General features: G+C 37.3%; 1 protein-coding gene across 2 annotated transcripts in view; it reads left to right on the top strand.

The window, feature by feature from the left end:
* The window catches only part of DIP2B (disco interacting protein 2 homolog B), a 209,474-nt gene that overhangs the window by 122,533 nt on the left and 67,325 nt on the right, over positions 1-19,616 (top strand). For both annotated transcript variants that reach the window (XM_045554932.1, XM_045554933.1), the window contains exon 4: positions 11,130-11,255. In XM_045554932.1, the coding sequence (XP_045410888.1) occupies positions 11,130-11,255 (126 nt within the window). The remainder of the gene's footprint in view (positions 1-11,129; positions 11,256-19,616) is intronic.

The raw sequence follows: 19,616 nt of genomic DNA, 5'->3' as shown, positions 1-19,616 counted from the left end.
ATTGTAGTAAAATACACATAAAATGTGTATTGTAAACAGAAAAATAACAAAGATAGGTTTTAAAGTGATAGCGTGAATGAATGATTTGAAGTCTGAAATCAGTTATTGTTCTTAATGACTTTGACTCTGAATATGAATTCTTCTGATTTAATGCTAGGACCTAAATGCAACAGTAACTCCTTCTGCCACTCTAATTGTGAACTCTCTTGTCTCTGTCCAAATCTGATCTCTGATTCGTGACATTTGCTGAGATGGTTGGCACTGGTGCACCAGGATCATTTTATTTCTGTACTAATACACTCCTTGTACCATGAAAGGTAAATTGAGTTCAGTTTAGCAAGCATTTATTGTAGACCTCCTATGATTTGAGCAGAATGTTACATGCCGGAGAAACACAGATGGAAATACAGAATCTTTTTTTTTTTTTTTTTTTTGAGGGATATTCTATACAAGCTATAAAGGGAGCTTAGAAAAGGGAGACAGAGGAAGGCATACAGTGTCAAGGATAGGCTTTATGGAGGTAGTGATGTCTGAGCCATTTTGAAGGATGAATAGTTATTTGCTATGTAGATATTCCAGGCAAAAGAAACATAATTTGTCAAGACAGGGGAATGTGAAATGCAAAATTAAAATTTTCCACCCCTCCCCACCCAGCACACAGAGTAGTGCCAAAATTAATGTGATATCTTAATGTTTCAGAACTTAATCATTGCTGCCTCTACCATAATTAAAAATGCTAAAGAGGTCAGTTCCTTAGAAATTGGTAAAAATGGGCCGGGTGTGGTGGCTCACGCCTGTAATCCTACCATTCTGGGAGGTCGAGGCGGGAGGATCGTTTGAGCTCTGGAGTTCCAGACCAGCCTGAGCAAGAGCGAGACCCCGTCTCTACTAAAAAATAGAAAGAAATTATCTGGACAACTAAAAATATATAGAAAAAATAAGCCGGGCATGGTGGCACGTGCCTGTAGTCCCAGCTACTGGGGAGGCTGAGGCAGTAGGATTGCTTGAGCCCAGGAGTTTGAGGTTGCTGTGAGCTAGGTTGACACCATGGCACTCTAGTCTGGACAACAGAGCAAGACTTTGTCTCAAAAAAAAAAAAAAAAAAAAAAAAAATTGGTAAAAATGGCATGACTGCTTGTTGGCTTGCAGGTAGCTCCTTGAACGGTACCTCTCTATTTTATGACTCAACCCACCCACATATCTGCCTTTCACTCTGTCCCTATCTGTCTGTCTAAAGAAATGTCCTAATAGGTAAGGGCACTTGGTATCTGTTCTGCTCCTGGTCCTTAAAGCCTAGTTGTGCCTTTGATCTACCATGTCTTAACCAGTTCATAAAAACAAGCCAAGAATAGGGAACAGCTGCTTTAAAACTGAAAAAATAACATTTTCCACTTAATCTTTTTAGGAAAGATGAGAAAAGAAATGGTCCAATGTCATCCATAGATGTGGGGGAATAGACACTCCTATCCAGTTGGTAAAAGTGTTATTTCTTTTATTACTGATGAGACTGGACATTTGGAGATATGTTTAGTGGCCATTTGTGCTGCTTCTATAAACTACCTGTCCATTGCCTAAGCTTATTTTTTTAATTGGATTTTTTTTATTATTTACAAGGGCTTTTTTTTTTTATCCTAAAGACACTGACATTTAAGTTGTACTAGAGGTATTGGCTGATGCAAATAGATAAGAAAAATCAATTAGAAGTGTGAGAATTAGAAAAGAAGTAAAACTATATTTGTAGTTAATACAGTTTATTTAGAAAACCCAAGACAATTAATGACAAAATTAACTTAATAAAGTAATTTAGTCAGATAGCAGGATATAAATAAAATTAGCACAGAAATCAGTAGATAATGGTAGAGCAAACCTCATTTAAAAACAAGAAATTTTTCTTCCCTGGCTGCTTGAGGATTGACCACCATCATGAAAGACACAGTAAGTTTATGACTAACCAACTACTTCAGAAGAAACAAATGATCATTGATGTCCTTCACCCCAGGAAGGCAACAGTACCTAAGATAGAAATTTGGGGAAAACTAGCCAAAATGTACAGGACCACACTGGATGTCATTTTTGTATTTGGATTCAGAACTCACTTTGGTGGTGGCATGACAACTGGCTTTGGCATGATTTATGATTCCTTGGATTATGCAAAGAAAAATGAACCCAAACATAGACTTACAAGACATGGCCTGTATGAGAAGAAAAAGTCCTCAAGAAAGCAGGGAAAGGAACGCAAGAACAGAATGAAGAAAGCCAGGGGAACTGCAAAGGCCAATCTTGGTGTTAGTAAAAGGCTTGAAGAAGTAAACGTTCTGCAGTGACGTTATCTGCAGCCATTGTGTGGATTTTTCATAAGAGGATTAATAAACTAAAAACTTTTAAAAAATAAAGCAATAAAGAAGATAAAATATATTTAGGAATACACATAAGAAACGTGTAAAACCTTTACGAAGAAAACTTTAAAACACCCCTGGAAGACAGAAAGGTAGACGTGATAAATGGAAAGGCATACCTTGTTTTTAGATAGGGTGATTTAACAACATGAAGATGTCAGGTTTTCCTGAATCAGTTTATAAAATTAATCCCAACAAAAAAACATGATCAAATTTATTTATGGAGCTAGAAAAAAATTTTTTTTTTTTTTTTTTTTTTGAGACAGAGTCTCGCTCTGTCACCCTGGGTAGAGTGCAGTGCCGTCATCATAGCTCACTGTAGCCTCAAACTCCTGGGTTTAAGCAATCCTCCTGCCTCAGCTTCCCAAGTAGCTGGGACTATAGATATGTGCCACCACACCCAGCTAATTTTTTCTATTTTTGGTAGAGACGGGGGTCTCACTCTTTCTCAGACTGGTCTTAAACTCCTGACCTCAAGTGATCCTCCTGCCTCAGCCTTCCAGAGTGCTAGGATTACAGGCCTGAGCCACTGTGCGCAGCCATCATTTTCTGTTGTTTTTTTTTTTTCCTGATATAGAAAAAACATTCTTATCAGTGTGAGCTGTGGCTCTCCTAATGGGTATGAGGTGATAACTCATTGTGGTTTTCATTTATATTCCCCTGATGAAAGCAATGCTGAACATCTTTTCATGTTTATTGGTCATTTGTATATCTTCTTTGGAGAAATGCCTATTTACACTCTTTGCCCATTTCTTAAATTGGGTTGTTTATTTTTTTGTTACTGAATTGTAGGAGTTCTTTATATATTCTGGATATTAACCCCTTATGTAACATATGGTTTGCAAATATTTTCTCCTGTGGGTTGTCTTTTTACTCTATTTATTGTTTCCTTTACTGTGCAGGAATTTTTTAAGTTTAATGTACTTCCATTTGTCTATTTTTGCTCTTGTTGCCTGTGCTTTTGGTGTCATATCCAATGTCATGGAATGTTTTCTCTATGTTTTCTTCTAGGAGTTTTAGTTTCAGTTGTTGTGTTTGTTTAGGTCTTTTTGAGTCAACTTTGTGTATCGTGTAAAGTAAGGATCCATGCTCATTCTTTTGCATGTTTAGGTTTTCCTAATGCTGTTTGTCGAAAAGACTATCCTTTCCCCATTGTGTAGACTTGGCACCCTTGTTTAAGATCCATTTGACTTTATGTGAGAGGGTGTATTTCTGGGCTCTCTGTTCTGTTTCTTGTCAGTCCTTATGCCAGTACGAAGATTTTGAATACTATAGCTTTGTAGTAGATGTTGAACTTAGGAAGTACGAGACCTCCAGCTTTGTTCTATCTCAAGATTGTTTTGTCTACTTGGGATCCTTTGAGATTCCATTTGAAATTTAGGGTTTTCTATTTCTGCCAAAACAAAAAAGCCATTAGGATTTTGATAGGGATTACACTGAATTTTTAGATCACTTTGGGCAGTATGGACATTTTAGCAATATTAAGTCTTCCAATTCATGAATGCAGGATGTCTTTCCCCTGTCCTCTTTAATTTATTTCAGTAATATTTTATATTAGGTCATTAAATATGAAATATCCAATTTCGATTCAAAAGTTTAGTTTATTATATCTCAAACAAAAAGCAGTACAATGAAACAGTTGTACCTGTGTAATATACTGAAATGAAATAAATTTTAAAAAACAGTACAATTAATCAAAGTCTGTGCCAAAATTATCAACACAGCATTGGCATCTTAACAGTAGCTTGTTTACACCAGCAGTGAAGAAGTCTGGAGAGTGAGTGGCAATGAAAGCACAAAAGCCATTTTCCACAGCTTGTTGAGAATTGAATATTTTTCCTTGCAAGAAGTGGTCCAAAGCCTTGAAGAAGTGGTAGTCAGTTGATGCAAGGTCTGGTGAATATGGTGGATGACAAAAGAGTTTCCAAGTCCAGCGTCTTTAGTTTGAGCAGTGTTTATGACATGTGATCAGGCATTGTCTTGCAAGAGGACTGGCCTGTCTCTATTGACCAATCTCGGCTGCTTGATGGTAAGCATCCTCATCGTTTTGTCCAACTGGTTGCAGTAGACATCCACTGTAATGGATTGACCAGCTTTCATGAAGCTGTAGTGGATAATATCAGCACTGCACTGGACCACCAAACAGACACCATTAGCTTTTTTTGATGAATATTCAGTTTTTGACTGTTTCGGCACTTCATCTTTACCCACCCATTGTGTCAAATGCTTGTGATTGTCAAAAAGAATCCATTTTTCATCACACATAACAATACAATGTAGAAATGATTGACCATTATGTCATGACAGCAAATAAAGGCAAACTTTGAGACGATTTCTCTTCTGAGGCTCATTTAATTAACGAGGAACCCATCTATCCAGCTTTGTTACCTTGCCCATTTGTTTCAGATGGTCCAATGTTGTTGGAATAGTAACGTCAAACCTTGCTGCTAATTCATGTGTAGGTTGAGATGGATTCACTTGCACTACGGTTCATCATTATCTACCTTGGTCTCAAGTCATCTACATGGCTCATTTTCAAGATTAAAATCATCAGAATGTGCCAGGCGTGATGGCTCACGCCTGTAATCCTAGCACTTTGGGAGGCCAAGGCAGGTGGATCTTTTGAGCTCAGGAGTTCGAGACCAGCCTGAGCAAGAGCGAGACCCTGTCTCTACTAAAAGAATAGAAGGAAATTAGCTGGACAGCTAAAAATATATAGAAAAAATTAGCTGGGCATGGTGGTGCATGCCTGTAGTCCCAGCTACTCGGGAGACTGAGGCAGGAGGATTGCTTGAGCCCAGGAGTTTGAGGTTGCTGTGAGCTAGGCTGACGCCACAGCATGCTAGCCCGGGCAACAGAGTGAGACTCTGTCTCCCAAAAAAAAAAAAAAAAAAAAATCACCAGAATGGAACTTCTCAAACCATCAACGTACTGTGGATTCATTAGCCACATCCTTCCCAAACACTTTGTTGATATTTTGAGCTGTCTGCACTGCATTGGTTCCACAATGGAACTCATATTTGAAAATAACACTAATTTTTGACTTATCCACGGTTTCACAAAAATTGCTCTAAAATTTTTTTTGAAAGATAATCACAAGCCAAACTGCATTTGAAAGACTAAGGATGTACCTTCAAAATAAAAATTTAAAAAAGAGTGTCAAAATGAAATATCAGGGATATCAACTAACTTAGTACTTAAGGAAATCAGATATTTCATACTTAATAAGCGAATAGTTTTCAGTGTACAGGTCTTCCACCTCCTTGGTTGAGTTTATTTCTAAGTACTTTATTCTTTTTGATGCTATTTTAAGTGGCATTGGTTTCTTAATTTTCTTTTCAGGTAGTTTATTGTTAGTATATAGAAACACAACTGATTTTTGAGTGTTGATTTTGTATCCCCCAACTTTGCTGAATTTGTTTATTTATTCTAACAGAGATCATTTTACTTCTTCCTTCCCAATTTGGTTGCCTTTTATTTCTTTTTCTTGCCTGATGGCTCTGGCTGCTACTTCCAGTACTGTGTTGAATAGAAGTGGTAAGAGTGTACATCCTTGTCTTGTTCCTGATTTTAGAGGAAAAGCTTTCAGATTTTCACCATTAAGTATGATATTAGCTGTGGGTTTTTCATATATGACCTTTATTATGTTGAGACAATTTCCTTCTATTCCTGGTTTTTTGAGTGTTTATCATGAAAGGGTGTTGAGTATTTTTTTCTGTATCAATTGAAATGATCAAGTGATTTTTGTCCTTGGTTCTGTTAATGTAGTGTATACAGTAGTCCCTCCTTATCCAAAATGGATATGTTCCAAGATCCCCCTTGGGTGCCTGAAGCCGCAGATAGTGCTGAATCCCATATATAATGAGAACTGTGTTTTTTCGATCTGATAACCAAGATGGATACTAAGTTACTAACATGTCCCAGGCAGGACAGAGTGGGTAGGAGATTTCATTACACTATTCAGAATGGTATACAATTTAAAACATCGCTTATGTATGGAATTTCTACTTAATATTTTCGGACCACGGTTGACCACAGTAACTGAAACTGTAGAAAGCAAAACTGGATGAGGGGACTACTATATTATTAACTACATTTGTGGATTTTTGTATATTGAGCCATCTTTGCATCCCAGGAATAAATCCCACCTGGTCGTGATATATAATTCTTCTAATGTGCTGTTGAATTTGATTTACCAGTGCTGTATTTTGTTTAGGATTTTTACATCAGTTTTCATCAGGGATATAGATTGGTAGTTTTTTGTTTTTTTTTTTCCTGTTATAGTATCTTTGACTAGATTGGGTACCAAGGTAGTAGTGGCCTTATAAAATATTAATAAGTTTGGAGGATTCCCTCCTCTTCAGTTTTTTGGAATAGTTTGAGAAAGATTGGTGTTAATTCTTCTGTGAATGTTTGGTAGAATTCTCCAGTAAAACTGTCAGGTCCTGGGCTTTTCTTTGTTGGGAGATTTTTGGTTACTGATTCAATCTTCTTACTAGTTATTTCTGTTCACATTGTCTATTTCTTCAGGATTCAGTCTTTGTAGGTTATATGTTTCTAAGAATTTATTGATTTTTTTGTAGTTTATCCAATTTGTTGGCATATAATTATTCATAGTAGTCTCTTATAGTTTTTATTTCTGTTATCAGTTGTAATATCTCCTTTTTCATTCCTTATTTTAGTTATTTGAGTCTTGTTTTTTTTCTTAGTTAACTTAGCTAAAGGTTTGTCCATTTTGTTGATATTCTCAAAAAAGAAACTCTTGTTGATTTTCCCCCATATTTTTCTGTTCTCTATTTCATTTAATTCTGCTCTAATCTGTATTACTTTTTTCCTTCTGCTAACTTTGGGTTTAGATTGTTCTTTGGTTTCTGGAGGTGTAGTTAGATTGGTGATTTGAGATCTTTCGGCTATAACAATTTTTAAAAACTTGTGCTTGGTTAAAAAATAAACAATGTCAAAAGACAAATAAACTGAAAGAAAATATTTCTAACATATCTCAGAAATAAAGGGCTGGTTTCTCTTACAGAAGAAGAGCACTTAAAAATTAAGGGAAAATAGGCTGGGCGAGGTGGCTCACGCCTGTAATCCTAGCACTCTGGGAGGCCGAGGTGGGTGGATCGCTCAAGGTCAGGAGTTTGAGACCAGCCTGAGCAAGAGCGAGACCCCGTCTCTACTAAAAAAATAGAAAGAAATTATCTGGCCAACTAAAATATATATAGAAAAAATTAGCCGCACATGGTGGCACATGCCTGTAGTCCCAGCTACCCGGGAGGCTGAGGCAGTAGGATCGCTGATGCCCAGGAGTTTGAGGTTGCTGTGAGCTAGGCTGATGCCACGGCACTCACTCTAGCCTGGGCAACAAAGCGAGACTCTGTCTCAAAAAAAAAATTAAGGGAAAATAAACACAGAAGCACAGTAGAAAAAATGGTCAAGTGAAATGAACATCGATTTTACTTAAAAACAAACAACATAAAATGGTCTCTAAATCCTTTGTAAAGATGTTTAATCTCACTAATGATAAAAGAAATGCAAATTAAAAGTATAATGAGGCCATGGTGGTTCATGCTTGTAATCCCAACACTTTGGGAGGCTGAGGCAAGAGGATTTCTTGAGGCCAGAAGTTCAAGACAAGCCTGGGCAACACAGGGAGACCCCTATTTCTACAAAAAAAATAAGAAAAGTTAGCTGGGCATGGTGGCATGCTTGTAATCCCAGCTATTTGGGAGGGTGAGGCAGGAGAATCACTTGAGCCCAGGAGTTTGAGGTTACAATGATTTATGATTGCGCCACTGCACTCCAGCCTGGGTAACAGAGTGAAACACTGTCTCTAAAACAACAAAAAACACAGAACTATACTGAGATACCAATTCTCAGCTATCAAGTTGGCAACAATCAAAACGTAGACAACATACTTTGGAGGTGAGGCTATGGGAAACAGGCACACCTATACATTGCTGGTATGGTATGGTAAAAACTCTTGAAGGAAAATTTTGAAGATGTAACAAAATTTTTAAAGTATTCACTTTTGGTTTAGGGGTCTCACTTGTAGGAATTTACTTTGAAGATGTACCTCAGTATAAAGATATATTTGCATAAGGCTATTTGTTGCAGTATTATTAGTAATTGTAAAATATTGGAAACACCTACATGTCCAAACATAGGGTTATAGTTGAATAAAATGTGGTATACAATGAAAGAGTATGCAGCTATACAAAGGAATGAAGATCTCGGCCGGGCGCGGAGCATGGAAAAATAAGCAGACGTGCATTTTCTCATTTCTCCAATTTTCATAAACAAAAGGTAGCATATTATGATTTTTTTTGCACTTTCCTTTTTCTACTTAACAATATATCCTGGAAATCATTCTCTATCACCTACTAAAGATCTTCAGTCCTTTTTTTTTTTTTTTTTTTTTTGAGACAGAGTCTCACTTTGTTGCCCGGGCTAGAGTGAGTGCCGTGGCGTTAGCCTAGCTCACAGCAACCTCAGACTCCTGGGCTTAAGTGATCCTCCTGCCTCAGCCTCCCGAGTAGCTGGGACTACAGGCATGCGCCACCATGCCCGGCTAATTTTTTTTATATATATTTTTAGTTGGCCAGATAGTTTCTTTCTATTTTTAGTAGAGATGGGGTCTCGCTCTTGCTCAGGCTGGTCTTGAACTCCTGACCTCGAGCAATCCACCCGCCTCGGCCTCCCAGAGTTCTAGGATTACAGACGTGAGCCACCATGTCCAGCCAGCTTTTTCTTGTGATAAATACCAACTAATAAATATGGAAAAAATGATGGAGTTATGAAATCACCATATTGTAACTGTTATAATAATAACTGCTTTAGCCAAGAACCATCAATGGATGCTAAAACTAGTGTGTGAAAGTTAATGATGTATATAATGTTAACGTAGTCTTATAACATCATCAAAGTTATATCACCAGTAATGGAGCAGATGCATCCTGACATCATGTTTTGAGAAGGATATATTACTTCTATGGTATTCCTGTTAAAATGCATAACCTGAAATGATTGAGGAAGTACCAAATAAACCAAAATTAAAGGAGATTTTACAAAATAACTAGTCTGTACAAAAATGTCAGAATCATAAAGGACAAAGTAAGGCTGGGAAAGTGTTCCAAATAAAGAGGCAGGACAACTAAATATAATGATGTGATATCCTGCATTAGGTCCTGGATCAGGAAAAAAGGAGGAAAGAAACTGTAAAGGACATTATTGGGACAACTGGCTAAATTGGAATATGGATTATGGGTTAGATAATAGTTCGTGTCAATGTTGAATTTCTGGATTTTGATAAATATAGTGAGATTATATAAGAGAAAGAGACTTGTTCTTAGGGAATACATATCGAAAAGTATTCTTGGGAAAAGAAGTACGTATACTTTGATCTCAGCAATTGTTGAAATTAATGCTGAGGAAATAATTAGACGTGTTAAGGTAAAAATACTGAATTATTCTTGCTATGAATTGGAGCAAAACATTGGAAACAAGCTAGGGGCTGCTTAAATAACTTAGGGCACATTTATACAGTGGAATACTATGCAGCCCTTTAAAATTATGTTGTAGGTCTATATTTACAGAATTAGATGTTTCTAATTCTATTAGTAAAGTTTTGTGAGTTTGTTTTTTTTTTTTTTTTTTTTTTTTTTTTGCCGGAAACAGAGGCCCACTTATGCTACCTTTAGTAGCTGGAGTAGGTCATAGAAGCAAAAGAAATAGATAAGAAATCCCTAGTAAGGAAGAAATAACTCTGAGGATCTCAACCTTGAAGTTCAAAGACGTTTTTTCTTTCTAGGACACTGTTATTAAAGTGACTCAACTCTAGGACGTGCAGTTCCTTGATTCAGAGTTTAAATTTCAAAAAAGGGATCTAATTAATTAGTCTAGATCTTCTAAGGGTACATTTATATAACAGAGAGGCATGGAAGGATGCATGTGGATTGAGCCTGTTCCTAAACAAGAGGAAATTGGTTTTTGTGAACTAGGAAGGTACCTCAGTGATTATTTACCAGAGAAGGATTTTGTAAGAGTTTTTTTAAAAAGCAGAATACAAAATACTGTGTACAGTATGATCCTATTTTGTAGAAATATAGAGTGTGTTTTGGGGAGGTGTTAGAGAATCAGGAATTCTGTTTGGATATGTTGATTTTGAGATTCCTATTAGACATTTAAGTAGAGAGCTGAATTCATTTGTGCCCAAAGTGGCAAACAAGTAACTTCTGCCCTTGTGTTTTTCTAGATCAAAATCATTCCTTCTGTTCCTGTGGCATAGAATTGAGGGGTCTCAACCAAGTTTTCTTTCAGACAGTTAAGCAAATCCTAAGCTTCTTTTCTTGAAAAATAATGAGTGTTCTCCAGGCACCTGCACAGCACTCATTCCATTTAGAGGCAGAATTCCCTGCCTGGCACAGATGCATGTTAGACTGTGTATTCTCTCCCTACCCTCCTACCCCCACATCTCTGTCAACTCTTTGTCTGGTATTTTAAGCAGTCACATAGTCATTCTGGTCTTTATTTTCCTCCTCTGTAAAATTGTCCTTGAATTCTTTTGTTTCTATTTTTTTTATTTTTATTTTTAATTGGTCTAAATCAAATGATAAATAAAAATCACCTAAACACCCCGTTTACCCTTTTTAACAATTGAGACTGTGATAGTTCAGCCCACGGTGGCAAACACTTCAAGAGCCAGGAGCTAATAAATGCAAATGTTTAATTTTCCAGATATCCACACAGAAGCAGTTCAGGCTGCACTGGCAAAGCATAAAGAACAGAAGATGGCTTTGCCCATGCCAACCAAAAGACGATCCACATTTGTCCAGTCTCCAGCAGATGCCTGCACGCCTCCTGGTAGGTTTATCAGAACTTTTTCTCTCTGACAGTTACTACCTTGATGTTCCTGAAATAAGTTCTGCTTTCTCTATGCTGATGTAAGAGCCAGAACTCTTCCATGTCACTTTGTAAACAACACACATAAAGGAGCCTTAAGAGTAAAATTATTTTTTTAAAATGCTGAATTTTTTTAGCAGTTCCTTGATGTAACCCCCAAACTCATGTAGTTATAAATAAATACCAGCCAAAGCTTAGGTCAAAATCCTGCTGTGCTTAAGTAGCTATTTTCATTGTCACCCAAATTATGACCTGTATATACATTTAACTCATTTATACTCATAAACTGGATTCTTCCTCTTTGCAGCAGGCATAGGAGTAGTTGGACTTAGGACAAAATTTTGTCATTAAAGATTATGGGACGGCAGTCATGCAAAGTTGTAATAGATATGAAAATGTATATAAGTGTGTTAATGTGTGTGTTAATATATTTTGTATACATTTATATGTTTTTAAGAATCTGCTTTTTATAATAAGAGTCATAAGATTAGGGGGAGCTAGGTATCTTCATCCTATCCCTGTTCACTAGACTTGGAATCCTTAATCCTCCTAAAGTAAATTTTACTTCATATTCGAGGAATAACTGCAAACAACCTTAAGTTGTCTGTTCAGAATATTTCCTGAAGTTTTTAAAAACCTTAAAAAACTTTTTTTTAGATCAAGTTCCAGACAAGATCTTGATATAGGCCTCTGAGATTAAACATAGTAAATCTATTTCAGAGCCTCAATATAGGATCTACTGTCATGTTACTGGTAATAAAATCATTGGCAAAAAGTTTCCCCATACTGTTTTAGTCTAACAGACAAAAACATGGTCTACTTACCATGTCTTTGGGGTGATTCCTAGGAAGGTTGAATTGTTGTGGTTGACTTTTGTTGACAGCTGTCAAATTGTTGAGCTATTTATACTGAACCTATTCACTGATCCATGTTCATATGAATAGTTTTTTTCTAGGTTTTTGCTAATTTCTTAGAGCATTTGGGTATGCTGTGGGCTCATTAACTGTGTGTGCTTTTTTTTCTTCACATCTGTGGTGTCACTATGTTTGAAAGAGAAATAGCTCTGTGGCTTCAAGTGCTTGTCAAAATGTAACACAGGATACCTCTAGCAGACCATCATAATAAAACATTTTGTGTCTATAATGGTACATACTTCAAACCTACTCGTTCAAAATCTTGGATGGTTTCCCTTCCACGTCAGTACAGCACAAGTTGGGTCCTCATGGACAAAGGGGGCTCTCAGTTTAGTAGTTATTCCTTGTTGGCAGATTCCGCTGCAGTGTGGCAAAGGGTTCGATTGCAGTAAATGGCAAAGAGTAGGGAACAATGTGACATGTAGTTCTTAGAAACAATCCTCTCCAAAGCTGTCTCAAAGAAATGTAGTTTGACAGTAAATAGGCTGCTCTCATGGCTTCATGTTAAATGTGAGAGTGCAGCAAAGGATCTTGCGAATGCTGAGGAGTGGAAACCTTTTTTTATCCCTTTTACCAAAAGTCCCTGCCTGAGGGGAATTTACCAACTCTAGAAACAAATTGTCTCTGTTCATTGTTGAATGAGACCATATAGGCCTCTGTATTTCCAAACACTAAGGTTCTCCTCTGTCTGCAGCCTTGAAGATGTGGCATAATGTTCTTGATCACTTTACATGTTTTAATAATTTCATGGGTACAAAGACTGGATCCTTTCTCCTAAGACCTGTATTCAGCAGAGTAGAGTAATAAAAAGGTTCCATGTCCATTTATCTCCTGGAGATCTCTGACTAGTTTCTGAGAAGCTTTCATGTGCTGTTAGGGACGTCTGTGCTGTCAAAATAGAAGAGGAATTCTCTCTCAACAAGGGGAAACATTGAGTGCGCCCTACGTGGTGATTTCTCACACAGCTGCCACATGGAATAGATCTTGATGCCTCATTCAACAATTATGCACACACCTAGGACAAATACTTCACTTTAGTGAGGGAATGTGGGAAGAACTATGTCCTAAGGCTTCCATTAGCACCTTTCATTTTGGGGGTTGCTGTTCCCACATTATAATTCAGATTCCATTCTCTCCAGGCTTCTAAGAGCTACATTTAGAGACTTGACTGTTTCCTGTCCCTATTACAGTTTAATCCTAGTCAGTATCTCCCAGAACCTGTTATAGCCCAACCCAGGGATGCCAAATAGGTTTTATCTTGAATATCTACTCTGACAGCCCCTGAAACACTGAAGTTTAGAATACTGAGGCTGCATTCAAGGGATGGGGAAGAAGAGAATTGACATTAATTATTGCTTGTTATAGGCTGTTTTTGAAAAATCAGATTCTGACCAACTATAAAAGGGATGTTAAAAAGTTGTGCCACTCTTACAGGGAAAAATTATGCTAATATTTCACAATATTTTAGTTGTGTCTTCCTTTGTATGCTATCTGAGATGTCACATGACATATCACGAAGCACATTTAAGGTCAAGGCCCTCATTCTGCCTGTGGTGTCCTGTGTGCACATAGTTTCTGGGATAACTTCCAGAGTGTACTAGCCAGTCAGCTTCTTTGGGAGACACTCAACATATAACTGTTTGAATTACTGAATTGATGAAAATGTAAAGCTACTTTTGGAGGGATTTAATAGAAAGAAATTAAGGGGTAAAATATGTCATAAATCTTGGCTTTATTTATAGTATATAGTCTGGAAAATATGGTAAATAGTTGGCATGGGAAATAATTTGTCTTTTGTTCATAAATCACTCAAATAATAAGATGTCAATCAACTTAAAATGTGCTTATTGGTATGTACACTAATTTCTATCTTGTGGATTGGAAAATTTAAGTTCTCTAAACTGGTAGCAATCAGCAGTCTATGGTTCTTTTAGTGCCTGTGGCCTTTTCAGAGTCTTTTAGACTGCTTGAATTACTGCCATCCAGTTCCCTTTATGTGCTGAAATCATTACTAATGTCATGAGGCGATTACCTCAGCTCTTTCTTTGTAGGGGTTCTTTGTGTAACACTATTACTCATTCATACGGAAAAACACAATGCAAAAACTACAGCTTATATTTTTTCCCTCTAAGCTTTTTCTGCACCCTTGTGGACTTACCCTTTGCTACATTCTGAGGGTGCACAGATGACCAGATAGACCACATAATGACCCTAAAGCACAATAAGCTATTTCAGCAGGCTTGGGTAGAATGAAGCTTAAATTTAGACATCTGTCTCTTATAGGGCCCTGCTTGAGAGTGGCTATAGTAATTCAAAGGACCAGAAGACAAGGAGAAATTTACCTCTTTGTATTTCTATATGTGAAAATAATGCCCCCAAACAGACTGGGATATTGTTATACTTTTAACATATCTTAACAATGCTTTATGGAATTATAATACATTACACTATACAAAAGACTTTCACATACCACTGGCTCCCTGCCTCATTTGTTCCTCATGAGTACTCAGTAAAGTAGGAAGCGCAGATTTCTTTGGAGATGGGGAAATAAACAGGTTCATAATCGCTTAAGTGATTTGCCCCAGGTCAAACAGCAATTAGGTATCAGACTCGAAATATTCTTGGCTGTTTGTTACTTTACTAAAGTGTCATGTTTAGGAAATGTTCTTTACCTAATAGGTACTCAGGTATACATGGTACTGGTATGAGTATTTTTCCAAATAAATAGCTAGTGCCTTCTGGGTGCTTACAGCCCAAAACAGGTATCAGTTAATTTGAACTTAGAAGAGAATACCTGCTGAATTACCAATTTAGGGAGTTTTTCCTAAATATTCTAATTTTATTCAAAACCACAAAGTAAACAGAGTTGGCAAATCGAACCTTAATAAATGTGCTCTAATTAATTGGTTTGGATCATTTCAATAGCATACTTTCATTATGGGTATGGGTTATGAGCAGTGATCCACAATTACTTGGGAGATTAATGAATATTCAAGGTTCCTTACGCCAATGCACAATAAAAACCCACTCTATCAGGTTGAATTTGTTTATTTCAATAGATGATTGTAAAATTTAAGGTTTGCCAATAAGAGTAATTTTATTGTTACCATTTAAGTACTCTCAGTGTACCAGTCAAAGGGCTAAGTGCTTAATATATTTTTTAATTTTTAGTACTCTCAACAATCCTCTACCCTATTTTATAGATGAGAAACTAGGTTTAGAGAGACTCAATAAATTGCTCAGACTTCTGTTTTTAGATGTGTAGTCAATTAGAACCTGAAAATTCTCTCCTGGACACATGGGGGAAAGAAAATTTCCCTGTAGAAATGCTGGATAAAATATAACCGGCTTTCTTTTAAATACATACAGGAGTGAGAGAGAGAATGGTGAACACTGAAAATCAGACTGGTAAGATGGTGCTCATTTTGGCTGCCCTGGGGGAGAAGAGGCAGTAAACAAGAGTTCTAAATTTTAATTAAAATAATAAAATCTTGGACCAATATAAGGTCGAAAACTGGTAATAAAGATCTCTGGAGGGACTTACATCTTCAGCAGAAGAGTAAATTAGAAAAAATTAACCCGCCAGCACAAGAAGATGTTGAGAAGGCTTGCCTTGTGCCTTATCTTGGGATAACTGGGGCAGGGACCTTCCCTGATAGTTTGTGGTCAGTGGGTACAAGGTTTGAGTTTCACTACTTGCCTGGTAAGAACTAACATTAAAAAGTGATCTTCCGCTGATGATAACCCTGGGGCACAAAGGTCTCCTGAAAGGATACATCCTCAACCAGGGACTTGGGATTCCCTCAGAGAAAAATCCACTGATTGTGAGCTAAGAAATAAAACACTAGTGGAAATAATTTACCATGAGTGACAGCCGAAAGAAAACAACAAAGAGCAGAATTAAGACCCCTAAGATCTGATTTGCTTAACAGCTCTTGGTGGCTATGCTAAGATCTACATCCAGAGCAGTCTGACTTTAAAAGCCCATTCCTTAAACCACTTGGCGTATTGCCTCTCATTCTAGCATGTTGTCAAGTAAATGTTTTATGGTTAATTTTGGAGCTTTAACAATTGCTGCATATTTGATCTAACTTTCAAATAGGCAATACATGAGAAAAATTGTCATCTTATACCAATATTATTTGATATTAATTAGTTTTGTAAGCTGTTTTTTCATAGATGTTTGAAAATACCTAGAAGAACAGTTGAGATAAATTGTAGGTAGACTGCCCTGCAGTAATTATTAATGGTGAGTACTCCTTCTCTCAAAAGTATCCCAGTTTGTCAGGCAACTCCTGTACCTCCTGCCACTTAGGCTCTTGGACCAGTTTTTCAGTCCCCACCCAGTTCTCTGTACACACAGATTATTACAGGATGCTAAAATTTTCTTGGGTAGTTCTAAAATTTTCCCTAACCCTTGTCTGGTGAATTAGTGCCCACCCTCGTTAAATTTAGTGTTAGATTAATTTTCTCAGAATTTGTAGCCCAAGGTAGGTTCAGGTTGGCCTGCTTCCAGAACTAACCTGTTACTCTTCTATACATGGTTTTATTCCTAGAGAGCCCCTGTTGGGTCTCTAAAGAGTTTCCTTCTTAAACTTCAGACTTTTCTCTGGCCTGCAATAGAAACTTCCTTCGCCTCTCTTGAAGGTATTTCTGGAAGTCCTAAACTCCCCTGATCCACCAAAGTGAGAGAAAATGACGCTTTCCTGACTGACACCATCCCATCCCACTCAAGCACACACACTTCTTTCCATGGGCTCCAGATTATACATTAACTGTCCTAGTGGGTGGTTGATTTATTTGTTCTTTGAAGCTCCTACTTGGCAGTCACGTTCAGTGGCATATTTTGTAGTGGTTGTTAGAATAAGACCTTCACTTTAGTGAATCTTGACTTACCTGTTCTAAGCTAAAATTTGGGCCTAATTTTGGTATCAGCTGTATGAACCCAGTGTCAGGAACTATCTTTCCATGAACTTGTTCAGCTTACACAGTATCTCTCAGGTAGACTGACTCCGAGATGTTACTGTCCTTTCACCAAGGGCATAATTTTTACCCTCACAAATAAAGGTGTAAAAATTAGGGTTTTTTACAGCTTTACTGAGTTATAGTTGACATAACAAACAGCACATATTTAAGGTGCACCCATTACTAAGTGTTGACATAGCACAATCATGAAACCATCATCACAATTAAGATAATGAATGTATCCATCACACCCCTAAAATTTCATCATAATGCCTCCCTCCCACTTCTCCCCATCCCTGTCCCTACCCCCTAACCATTTGATCTGTTTTCTGTCACTATACCTTAGCTTGTATTTTCTAGAATTTTATATAAATAGAATCATATAGTTTTACTACTTTTTTTTTTGCAAGGGGGAGGCCTGACTTCTTTCAGTCAGCATAATTACTTTGAGATTCATCCATATTGTTGTGTAGGTCACAACAGTAGATCATTCCCTTTTACTGTGGAGTAGTATTCCATTATGTGGATATACTGCAGTTTGTTTATGCATTCATTTGTTGATGGACATTTGCATCATTTCCCATTTTTAGCTATTATAAATAAAGCTCCTATGAACATTCATGTACAAGTCTTTGTATAGATGTATGCTTTCGTTTCTCTTGGGTAAATACACAGGAGTGGAATAGATAAATGATATATTTTTAATAAACATTTTTAGATAATATGTTTTCCACTAAGAAGAATCATTTCCACACATGGCTAAAGAATAAAAGTCCTATAGCAGTTAAGAAGTTAGTAAATTCAGCACTTTCTTCCCTTAAAATCAATAAACCAATTGTTTATATGTTGCCTAATTGGTTATAAATGGATTGTAGGCAGCTAGTGACCAGTATTAAATGATATTGTGTTAAATCACCCCAAATTATAAACCAAAGGGCAAACTATGTTTTCAAAATTGTTTTCTGTTATGTAGACATATTATATTCATCATACACGAGAACTTAGGCAAGGGACTTTTGGATTAACAGTTGTGAGTTCATGTTAACCAGTGCAGAATCAGTAAGAAAATAACCTTATTTCTGTTAATGTTAATTTAATCTTGGCCAAATTTCTACAAATTCCTAACAATTTCCTGTGTGACAATGGCTTTAAAAAAATGAAATTTAAGGACCTTGTTTTGATTTTTAAAAAGATAGAGTCCCAGAGCAGTGCTTACATTTTCTATAAACTTAGCCATGTGGTCATCTTTTAAGCCTTGCCCAGCCAGCTTTGTGTCTGTGAGCTAGCACAGGGAGGGTTTATGCATAGCAAGCGCCTCATTTCTCAGGTTGTGTGAGTGACATAGTATTGTTTTCTTCTACCATCCTTTAATCAATTTCTATCATCTTTCCCTTCATGTTTATAGGAAGAAAGTAGCCATTTAAATTATTCTTGGGGAAAATTTCATATGCTGTTGCAAATCAAAACCAAATAAACACCCCTTTTAACCATTCTTCTGGGGATGAGAAGGGGAAATAATGTTTATTGGCCAGCTGCCATGGGCTGGCACTGCTATGCGTGCTTCCTTTCTATTGTCTTTGCTCATGGTGTCCCTCTGTCATTAGAATGAAGACTAGTTTCCTTGGCATGTCTCACAAGGCCCTTAGCGACCCAGCACTGCCCACTTGTCCAGCCTCATCTTCATACTATCAGTCTTGCATCCTATGCTTCTGCTAGTCTCAGGTTAAGATCTTCAGATGTGCCTTGTTTTCTGTCCCCTCCAAGCTTTCTTGCATGCTGGCCCCTCTACTTGACTCTGCTCTCCCTGCCCCTGTGCCCCTTGTAACTGATTCCTACTTACCTGGCAGGCCTTGGTTTAGGTCTCACTTCCTGGGGTGTCTGCCCTGAACTCCTATTAAGACTCTAAGTCTTCGGGGCACAGTGGCTCACGCCTGTAATCCTAGCACTCTGGGAGGCTGAGGCAGGAGGATCGCTTGGGGATAGAAGTTTGAGACCAGCTTGAGCAAGACCAAAACCCTGTCTCTACTAAAAATAGAAAAATTAACCAGTTGTGGTAGCTGGTGTCTCGTGCCTGTAGTCCCAGCTACTTGGGAGGCTGGGGCTGGAAGATTGCTCAAGCCCAGGAGTTTGAGATTGCAATGAGCTATGATTACGTAACAACACTCTAGCTGGGGCTACAGAACGAGACTATGTCTCAAAAAATAAATAAATAAATAAATAATAAAATAAAAAGACTCTTAAGTCCTGTAAGAGTAGGGACTATGTCTTCTTGTTCAACATTTCATTCCTACCAACAAGTGTAGTGCTTAGTGGTATTTGTTGAATGGATAAACACGCAAACAGCCTTTTCAGATGGGTAATTTTATCCCCAAGTCACATAGCTGTTAAGTGGTGGATCCCAAAATTCGAAGGGAAGACTGACCCCAAAACCATGTTTTTTCCA

Source organism: Lemur catta, chromosome 6 (assembly GCF_020740605.2).
Source record: "Lemur catta isolate mLemCat1 chromosome 6, mLemCat1.pri, whole genome shotgun sequence".
Taxonomy (NCBI): Eukaryota; Metazoa; Chordata; class Mammalia; order Primates; family Lemuridae; genus Lemur; species Lemur catta.
This window is presented reverse-complemented; position numbering and strand designations above follow the sequence as displayed.